The following is a 10,930-nucleotide window of genomic DNA, read 5'->3' as shown; positions in this document are numbered from 1 at the left end:
CACACACACACACACACACACACACACACACACACACACACACACACCACACCACACCCTTCATGATGTTCTTGAAACTTTTCTTTTTAAGAGGTGGTCATATTTTAGAGCCAGCCACGTGAGTTCATAAATAAGATGCAAACTGGAAAAACTTTAAGGAGATAATTCTGATACTGTGTTGTGTTATTATATTATAATAAAACATCTTCTAATGTACATTTGTGTATAAAACTTGATAAATAAATCTGTTGACATGGTCCAGTGGCTTGTGACAAGCTCATCTGAATTAGAAAAACTACTGCAGTAGTTTTTCTTGATGCTACGTAGACTCAGTAAATGAGAGGAAATAATTGAAATCCCCTCTTTCATCTGAGTGTGGTAGCACAGGTATGTGGCCTAGTGATGGGGAGACTGAGGCAGAAGGGTTGCCTTGGTGGCATATTGAGTTCAAGAGCCACCTGGGCTGCAGAAGGCCCTGTCTTGAAAATCTTATAGAAAAGCATTCTCCTTCACATCTCTATTTATCTCTGTTTCATTTCCCCCATCTCTATTCCTTTGCACCTTCTTCCTGCTTTCCCCTTCTCTCTCAGTTTTTCTTTCTCTTCCCCTGTCTGTTCTCTCCTTTCTCCTCCCACGTTCTTTCCCCCTTCCTCTCCCTTTGTCCTGTGCAAGGCCAGTTGGTTAGCTATTTCAGTGTAATAAACCTCTTCATCTAGTTGCCTGTTGTGTGGTCCTGACTGGTAACAGCCGAGTGGTTCCCTGGCTGATCTGGGCCAGGTACGTTTGCATTTAGCTGGGGATGGAAAGTCAAAGTGGCCTCATTCAGAGGTCTAGACAGTTAGGTAAAGCATTGGCACACCTGGAAGCTGGCTGAATGTCTATTTCTATCTGGGCTCTCAAAAGAGGAGCTAGCTGTGTTTCTTAATGTGTCACCCTGATAAAGTCTCAAGGTGACAGTCTTAACCCAGCAGAACTTATCTATGATAGCATCGTCTCTGCTCACCTCTACCCAGAGGGTCCCAAAGTGGAAAGTGCTCTTCAGGGAAGAAGCCAACCCTCTCTGGAAACCTGAACTCCTTAATACCTTGCTCGTCTACAGCTTTCTCTTTTAATATATGTGGTGGCTTAGTTCATCTGGAGTTTTTAGGATGAAACTATTGTTCGGTATGATCTTTTGTTCCTGAATAAAATCATACTTCTTTGAGAATGGTTTTGAGTTTCTAACGATGCTGTCCATATAATCAACTGCAGGGTGGTAGCCAGAGAGTCTTTCAAGATTTTAATAGTGCCCCTTCCTACCTTTCTGAGGTGAGCTGTGAAGATTCCTGGTTTCCCTAATAAACTTTAAGAAGATTTTGAGGTTTAAATCACAAATATGTGAACATAGTTCTGTCAGTGTTGAGGCCTGTATCACACAAGATGTTTGCCTATGCCCCTTAGTGCAGTTGTTCAGGTTCGTTCAAATTCCAATGGTAGTGCATGGTCTTATATATTTTCCTTGGACTGAAAAATAAATTTAGATGAGCATATGGGAAAGCATAGAGAGTTCCTTTACTAGTAATAGGCATAGAATTAAAATATTTCATATGGCTGTAAAATATTTTTGGAATGATTAATATCTCTAAGCAGCTTAAATAAGTGGTTCTCATTAACCAATTTCTAACATTAAATTCTAACCGATTTAGTGTGTCTGGTTTTATGTTGAGGTCTTTGATCTACTTAGACTTTAATTTTGTGCAGAGTGATAAATATGGATCTATTTTCATTTTTCTACATGTGGACATCTAGTTGAACCAGCACCATTTGTTAAAGATGCTGTCTTTTTTTCCATTGAATGGTGTTGGCTTCTTCCTCAGAAATCAAGTATTCATAGGTGTGTGGGTTTATTTCTGGGTCTGTTATTTAGTTCCATTGATCCTCCTTTCTGTTTCTATGCCAATACCATGCAGTTTTTATTACCATTGCTCTGTAGTACAGCTTGAGATCGGGGATGGAGATACCTCCAGATGATCTGTTGTACAGGGTCATTTTGGAGATTCTGGGTTTTTTGTTTTTCCGTATGAAGCTGAGAATCTTTTTTTCAAGGTGTGTAAAGAACTGAGTTGGTATTTTGATGGGATTTGCATTGAATCTGTAGATTGCTTTTGGCAGAATGACCATTTTCACTATGTTAATCTTAACAATCCATGAGCACGGGAGATCTTTCCATCTTCTGCGATCTTCTTGAATTTCTTTCTTCAGGGACTTGAAGTTTTTTTCAAACAGGTCTTTCACCTGCTTGGTTAGAGTCACTCCAAGGTACTTTATGTTATTAGTGGCTATTGTGCAGCGTGTTGTTCTCCTGATTTCTTTCTCGGCCCTTTTGTCTTTGGTATTCAGGAGGGCTTCTGATTTTATTTTATTTTTTTTAGTTAATTTTGTATCCAGCCACTTTGCTGAAGGTGTTTATCAGCTGAAGGAGTTCTTTGGTTGAGTTTTTGGGGTCGCCCATGAATAATATCATATCATCTGCGAATAGTGAAACTTTGATCTCTTCCTCTCCGATTTATATCCCCTTGATCTTGTCTTATTGCTCTAGCTAGGACTTCCAGTTCTATGTTGAAGAGATATAGAAAGAGTGGGCAGCCTTGCCTTGTCCCTGATTTCAGTGGGATTGATTTAAGTTTCTCTCCATTGAGTTTGATGTTGGCTATAGGCTTGCTGTATATTGCCTTTACTATGTTTAGGTATGTGCCTTGTATCCCTGATCTCTCTAACACTTTAAACATGAATGGATGTTGGACTTTGTCAAATGCTTTTTCATCATCTAAGGAGATGATTGTGTGGTTTTTCTCCTTCAGTTTGTTTATATGGTGGATTACATTGATGGATTTCCATATATTGAATCACCCTTGCATGCCTGCAATGAAGCCTACTTGATCATGGTGGATGATATCTTTATGTGTTCTTAGATTTGGTTTGCAAGTATTTTGTTGAGTATTTTTTGCATCGATGTTCATAAGAAAGATAGGTCTGAAGTGCTCTTCTTTTGGTTGGGTCTTTGTGTGATTTAGGTGTCAAGGTGACTGTGGCTTCATAGAATGAGTTTGATAATGTTTCTTCTGTTTCTAATTTGTGGAATAGTTTGAAGAGAATTGGAGTTAGCACTTCTTTGTAGGTCTGGTAGAATTCTGCACTGAAACCATCTGGCTCAGGGCTTTTTTTTGGGTGGGGGGAGGGAGACTGTTGATGACTACTTAAATTTCCTTGGGGGATATAGGACTATTCAATCTTTCTACCTGATATTGACTTAATTTTGGTAGATGGAATCTGTCAAGAAAATTATCCATTTCATTTAGATTTTCAAATTTTGTGGCATATAGGCTTTTGTAGTATGACCTAATAATTGTTTGGATTTCCTCAGTGTCTGTAGTTATGTCCCCCTTTTCATTTCTGATTTTGCTGATTTGGATAGTTTTTCTCTGCCTTTTAGTTAGTTTGGCTAAGGGTTTGTCTATCTTGTTGATTTTCTCAAAGAACCAGCTCTTGGTTTCATTGATTCTTTGAATTGTTTTATTTGATTCTAATTGACTGATTTCAGCCCTGAGTTTAATTATTTTCAGCTGTCAGCTCCTCTTGGGTGTATCTGCTTCTTTTTTTCTAGGGCTTTCAGTTGGGCCGTTAAGTTGCTTGTATGAGATGTTACAAATTTCTTCTTGAAGGCAGTTAGTGCTATGAGTTTTCCTCTGAGCACTGCTTTCATTGTGCTCCATAAATTTGGGTAAGTTGTACCTTCATTTTCATTGAATTCTAGGATGACTTTAATTTCTTTCTTTCTTCCTTAACCCAGCTGTCACTGAGTACCAAGTTGTTCAGTTTCCATATGCGTGTCGGCTTTTTGTTGTTTCTGTTGTTGTTGATGTCCAGCTTTAGTTCTTGGTGGTCAGATAGAATACAGGGGATTATTTCAATCTTCTTGTATCTGTTGAGGCTTGCTTTGTGACCAACTATATGGTCTATTTTGGAGAAGGTTCCATGAGGTGCAGAAAAGAAGGTATATACTCTTTTGAGTTTGGGTGAGAAGTTCTGTAGATGTCTATTAGGTCCATTTGATTTAGGGCCTCTGTAAGTGCCTTTATTTCCCTATTTGGCTTCTGTCTAGATGATCTGTTCCTTGGTGAGAGTGGGGTGTTGAAGTCTCCCACTATTAAGGTGTTGGGATTGATGGGTGATTTAAGCTTTAATAATGTTTCCTTTACAAATATAGGCACTCTTGTATTTGGGGCATAGATGTTCAGAATTGTGATGTCCTCTTGGTGCATTTTTTCTTTGATGAGAATGTAATGCCCTCCTCATCTTTTTTGATTAATTTTGGTTGAAAGTCTATTTTATTAGATATTAAGATAGCTACCCCAGCTTGTTTTCTGGGTCCATTTGCTTGAAAAACGTTTTTCCAGCCCTTTATTCTGAGGTAGTGTTTATCTTTGTTGCAGAGGTGTATTTCTTGGATGCAGCAAAATGTTGGATCTTGTTTCTGTACCCGTTCTATTAGTCTGTGTCTTTTTATTGGAGAGTTGAGTCCATTGATGTTGATAGATAATAGTGACCAATGAACGTTAGTTCCTTTTATTGTGGAGTTGGTAGCTTTACTGTGATTCATTGCTTGTTTTCTTTTAATTTTTGTTGGGAAATTATCTGTATCCTATGTTTTCTTTGGTATAGCTGTTTTCGTTGGATTGGAGTTTTCCTTCTAGTATCTTCTGTAGGGCTGGGTTGCTGTGTAGATATTGCTTAAATATAGTTTTATCATGGAATATTTTTGTTTTCTCCATCTATGCTGATTGAAAGTTTTGCAGAGTATAGTAGTCTGGGTTGGCATCTATGGTCCCTCAAAATTTGCATGACCTCTGCTCAGGCCCTTCTGGCCTTCATAGGTTCAGAAGAGAAGTTGGTGTGATTCTGATAGGTCTACCCTTATATGTTACTTGGCCTTTTTCCCTTGCTGCTTTTAATATCTTTTCTTTGTTCTGTAGATTTAATGTTTTGACTATGATCTGACATGAGCAGTTTCTTTTCTGGTCTTGTCTATTTGATGTTCTGTAGGCCTCTTGTATGTTTATGGACATCTCTTTTTTTAAGTTGGGACAATTTTCTTCTATGATTTTCTTGAAAATATTTTCTGGACCTTGGAGCCTAGAATCTTCTTTTCATCAATTCCTATTATTCTTAGGATTTGCCTTTTCATGGCATCCTTGATTTCTTGGATGTTTTGTGTTTGTGACTTTTCTGATTTTACTTTTTCTTTGAGAGAAGTATCAATTTCTGCGAGTGTATCTTCAGCACCTGAGATTCTCTCTTCCATCTCTTGTATTCTGTTGGCGATGCTTACCTTTGTGGTTCCTGATCTTTTCCCTAACTACTCCAGCTCCAGGGTTTTCTCAGTTTGTGTTTTCTTTATTGATCCTAATTCTGATGTTATGTCTTTCACCATTTCCTTCTTCTGTTTGAATGTGGCTTCCTGTCTCTGTATGATGGCCTCTATTTTTTTTGTTTTGTTGTTGTTGTTTGTTTCTTCTCTAATTGTGCCTCTTACTTGTCCCTCTATTTGTTTGGCTATATTTGCCTGTGTTTTTTTGAGAGCTTTGTTCATTTCCTCTTTATTTGCCTCTACTTATGTGGCCAATTCTTTGAGAGATTTGTTCATTTCCTCTTTATTTGCTTCCATCTGTGTGGCTATTTCTCTGAGAGATTTGTTTGTTTCCTCTTTATTAACTGGATAAAGCATAGCTTTAAAGTCATTTTCCTGTGTTTCCGATGATTTGGAGTATCCATTGATTTGGGGGGTTGCTGGTGAAGCCATGATATCCTGATTTTTGTTGGATGTGTTCTTTCGCTGACCTCTGGCCATTTGCTTCTGTTTGTTCCTGGATTCTGCAGTTTAGACTGGCACTGTCTTTCTCTGCTGTCTGGAGAATTCTTCAAGAATATGAGAGAGGTCCAGTGGTTTCAGCGTGTGCATTGGTGTTTCAGCTGTACCTGTGGGAGGAAAGTCTGTGGGCACAGAAGGACAAATGCGAGCAAGCATGGAAGTGCACCTTGAGAGACAGGGTTCTAGAGAATGTAGAAGCCTTGAGTGTGTGGAAAGGGTGCTGCCTTGCAGGCACTGAAGAGGTTGCATGCGCTGAAGGTGTAGCAGGCGCTGGTAATAATTGCAGGCGCAATTTACTTATGCAAATTCCCTGAATACCTCAGTGGACTACGGGCTACTGGTATTCATCTCTGAATAAGCTCCAGGTGCTATTTGCCTGAACTCCACTGGTGGACCTGCAGAGCAGGGGCTTAGAATACCTGTTTCCCACAGTGGATGTGTGGGTGGGAGGGATCTGATATCTGGCTGCTAGCTTAGAAGGATCCTGGATCTTGGGCTCTGCAGGCACTTGAGGGCTCACTCACTCTCTAGCAGGTCACATCAGCAAGCCCTGGGGTACCCCCTGTTCTCTACTCACAGGTTTGGACCTGTTGAGTCAAATCCTGGAGGATGGACTAGCTCTGCCAGCTCAGTGGTGCTGCAACTGACAAACTAGGGAGTCCAGCTATAGCCGAGGACTGGGAGGCCGGGCCAGGTGCCTGCTGGGAAGTCCTGAGGAGCCACAAAAGTGGTCCACAGACCTAGGTGGCCCAGCGCCTGGTGTACCTGGGTGGTTTTGCAGGTCTGCTGGACTTTGGTGGATGTACAGCTGAATGTTCACCACTGAGGGATGGGCAGCCTGTATCGTCACTGGCTGGGAGGCCCTGCAGAGTCGGTATGGCCTCTTGCAGACCTGGAACCTGGGGGGATGGCATGGTAGATCTGGGACTCGGAAGGGTACAGCTGGCAGCCACCCCTGAAGGGCTGGGAGCCCTGCCTCTGCTGTCCCAGTCTCCAGGCAGTGAGTTCTGTGCTGAAAATCTCTGGTGCTGTGAGCTAGCTCCACTGAGGAGGGAGGCCCAAAAAAGGGAAGTGCAAGGGGTTCAAAAGTTCACTTCTCTCAGTCCCTAGAGAAGGCCGCAGGAGACCTGACTTTAAAGGTCTCAACTCATGTGATGTTCCCTCTTGTTCAACAATCCTCAATGTCAATTTTCTGCCTTATCTGCCCCTCCACTCACCAATTTCGGAGTTTCAGATCGCTGCCTTTCAGATACTATGTGTGCTGGTCACTGCCATCTTGGATCTCCATTAAATTTTTTTCTAAATGAATCTCTCAGGCCCGTTTTCATTTTCTGTGTCATGTTTTAATATTAAATTGCACTAATTGGTGTAGAAATGATTAATGGGATGAAGTCTGGATGACAAATGTGTTCTTTGCATGTCTCAGTGTCCAGTGAGCTGATTTATTAAATTAGGGCATTCTGAGATTTTAGTAGTATAATTGAAAGGACTTGCTTGCTGGTGATGATTGCATACTAGACTTCAGCTGTGTATTATGTTTATCACAAGATTTTGGTAAAAGTTTCTTGAAGAGTTTGCCTTAAATGTTTTTTTTTTTTCTTTAGCCTGAGTGATCACATCACATAGTTTCTAGAATAATCACTATACATGAACTTATGGAGATCAACGAACTTGTAAAAAGTCTATGTTGTGTAGTAATCACCGTTTTAATAATGTTTTTGAAGGAGGAAGATATTTTGGATCTTTTGGAACAATGTGAAATCGATGATGAAAAGTTGATGGGAAAAACAACCAGGATCCGAGGACCAAAGGTGAAATGTCACTACCTTCCACTGTGCCAAGTTACTAAGCGCGTTGAATATTGCCCTTGAGAGTTAGGATGCAATTTTATGGGAGCTTCAGGAATTCTGTGTCCCATAAAGGCAAAACCAATTGGATGGTGTTCCCTCACTCCTCCAAGCTTTGTTTCATTAGCTTCCTTCAGATTTTCCTCAAAGTGCTAATGATTCAGATTGGCTGGACTTAAGAGGACAACCCCTGTTCTAAGCTCAATGTTTCTGTTATAGTCCCAGATAAATAATTAACAAAGAAATGTGTAGCATCATAGATAAGCCAATTTGTGACTTTGGAAATACATTAATAGGGAGCCCTCCTGTCTGTCTGTCTGTCTAGTTTCCATATAATTCATGTCCACTTTGAATGTTGGGTATAATTCTGTTTTCCCTTTTCTTGCCCTCGTCTCCTCTTATTAGTTTCTCCATCTTACTAAACTCTTTTATTTTTATTTTCATTTAAGTATATGTACATGATTTTATGTGTATATATAAAATCCAGGAACCACAACTGAGAGAAAATATTTATTTTCTCAATATTTATCTGAGATTGTCCTAAGTCACTTAATATGGCAATCTCCAGTTGCATCTGTTTCCCTATAAATGACACAAATTTGGTTTATATTTTTTTAAAAAAATTTTTTTTTACTTTACATCCTGATTGCAGCCTCCCCTCTCCTTTCAGTCTCCCCCTAACATACTTCACCCCCATTCTCCCCTCTCCTCCCCTGACGGGAGGTAATCAGGGGGGACCTACCTACACATCAAATCGCAGTAGAGGTCAGACAAGGCAGCCCAGTTAGGGGGACAGGATCCAAAGGGAGGCATGAGAGTCAGAGAGGGCCCTTGCTCCAGTTGTCCGGCATCCACAGGAAGACCAAGCTGTGCATCTGCTATATCTGTGCAGGGGGCCTAGGACCAGTCCATGCATGCTCTTTGGTTGGTGGTTCAGTCTCTGTGAGTTAGCATGGGTTAGTTGACTCTGTAGGTCTTCTTGTAGAGTCCTTGACCACTCTGTCTCTCTCAATCATTCCCCCAACTCTCCCATGTGACTCCTGAGCTCTGTTTAATGTTTGGCTGTGGGTCTCTGCATCTGTTTCCAGCGGCTGCTGGATGAAACGTCTCAGAGGACAGTTATGCTAGGCTCCTGTTTACAAGCATAGCAGAGTAACATTAATTGTGTCAGGAGTTGGCTGTCTCCCATGGGATGGGTCTCAAATATAGGGCCAGTCTTTAGTTGGACATTCCCTCAATCTTTGTTCCATCTTTGTCCCTGCACATCTTGTTGGCAGGACAAGCTTTGGGTCAGAGGTTTTGTGGGTGGGTTGGTGTTTTCATTCCTCCACTGGAAGACCTGCCTGGCTATAGGAAATGGCCACTTTTCTTAATGGCTGAAAAGTTTTGTTGTGTATGTGAACCACATTTTCCCTGTCTGTTCCTGTGCTGTTGACATTTAGGTCAGCTCCATAGCATGTGGTAAACAGTGTGGAAATAAGCTCTGATATCAGGAATTTCCATGCTATGTTGTCTTTGGTGAGCTTTTCTTTTGCTGACACAGTGACACTGACAGCAGGGTCTTAAAAACAGCTGCATTTCTTAGGAGTGGGAAAGTTGTGAGACAAAGAGAGGCTGGTGTTTGAACTTCAGAACACCTCCCTTGTGGGATGTTGCTTCCGCAGTTTAATATATGACAAACTCTTTACCAGCAGGGAAGCAAGAAGTTGCATTTGAGAAATCATAGAGACACTTAGTAGTACGTACTTCATTTATACCTCAGCACTGCCAAGCCATCTCTCCATCCACAGACACTTATGATTTGTTAGGTTCTCACGCTCTAATACCTGGTTACTAAAACAACTTGTAAGATTGATTAGAGACTCCTTCCTAACCAGCACCGTGGCCCCTTTCTGTGAGTGCTCCCTTGCACCAGGTAGACTTAAGTCTCATCCCTCCTCTGCCTCCTTCCCAGGAGTAATGCTGCTTCAGAGCAGTTGTGATGAGGCATTATTTGTGCGAGGTTGTGAGTACCTTGAAGATGGGAAGTGGATTTTTTATTTTTCATTTGTAGCATCTAAGAGTGTCTAGTACATTACACATTCCCCGGATATGTTGGTCAAGTTTGTTGAATGTGTCCAACACGTTCTCATTGGCTAGTTGAAGGGTAGATAGGCAGATGTCAAAGCAAAGTTTATGTGGTAAGTATTGAATGGAGTGTAAATTAGCAGGGCTGACTAAAGACAGCTTTCTGGAGCAAATCCATTAAAACTGGATTTGCAAAATGAGCCCTGATCATCTGGATTAGGAGGGACATTCAAGGCAAAGCCTTGGAGCTGTGATGTGGTATCAGGTGTGAAGAGAGTGTGGAAGCCTGTGGGCATGTTTCAGGAGGAAGAAATGAAAATGATGAAAGGGGAACCTGGCAAGGGATACACATGTGAAGACCTTGGATTCCAGGCTTTATTCTGAAAGCTGAAAATTCCTGTGAAACAAATATGTTTAGATTATCTGAAAAACCAAATGCCCTTATGAATCATGGCTCCACCTGGGGAAATATTTGAGGAGCTTTTAAGCTTTTCCTATCTTATATCTTACACAGCCAGTTGTACCACTAGAGTTCCTAAGCTTTGTATAGCAATCATCATAGTTTGCCATAACCAACTTTAGACAACCTGGGGATACAACATTGATGGTAGAAAGACATGTGCGAAGTCCTGAGGCATCTTATATTTACCTTCATTTTTCTTACATAAGATTTGCTGTCTAAAGCAAAGCATAATTCTGAGGAAGAGCTCACATTGTGTGTTTTCCAACTTCTCTCCTTCTACGTAAACAGGAGGAATTAACAGTGCATTTGTTGAAATGAAATGAATCCAGCAACTACTTAATTGATAAAGTCAGCAGAGTTTCTAAGTAGCTCAGAGCAGCACAATTAATGTAAAAGTGTATTTATAATTTTTATGTAAGTTTTATTGGTGTCTAAACTTCTAAAGAGACCTTCCATTTCAGAGGAACAGTGATTCATGGTAAGCAGTGGTCACCAAGCTCTTCATTAGTTGAATAATTTGAAATGATTTTTGTTAAATCAACTTTGTAGAGGATAAATAGTAGCATCTCATGTATTTGAGAATTTAAGGAATATTAAATAGCCACACAAATAATTGCTACATAAAGCATTAGCCATGTTTTTAAG

The 10,930-nt window shown here is 40.6% G+C and overlaps 1 protein-coding gene across 2 annotated transcripts in view; it reads left to right on the top strand.

The window, feature by feature from the left end:
* The window catches only part of Ttll7 (tubulin tyrosine ligase like 7), a 135,361-nt gene that overhangs the window by 77,099 nt on the left and 47,332 nt on the right, over positions 1–10,930 (top strand). For both annotated transcript variants that reach the window (XM_055614370.1, XM_055614369.1), the window contains exon 14: positions 7,633–7,719. In XM_055614370.1, coding sequence (XP_055470345.1) covers positions 7,633–7,719 — 87 coding nt within the window. The remainder of the gene's footprint in view (positions 1–7,632; positions 7,720–10,930) is intronic.

This window comes from Psammomys obesus, unplaced genomic scaffold (genome assembly GCF_907164565.1).
Source record: "Psammomys obesus unplaced genomic scaffold, mPsaObe1.curated_primary_1811, whole genome shotgun sequence".
Lineage (NCBI taxonomy): Eukaryota > Metazoa > Chordata > Mammalia > Rodentia > Muridae > Psammomys > Psammomys obesus.
This window is presented reverse-complemented; position numbering and strand designations above follow the sequence as displayed.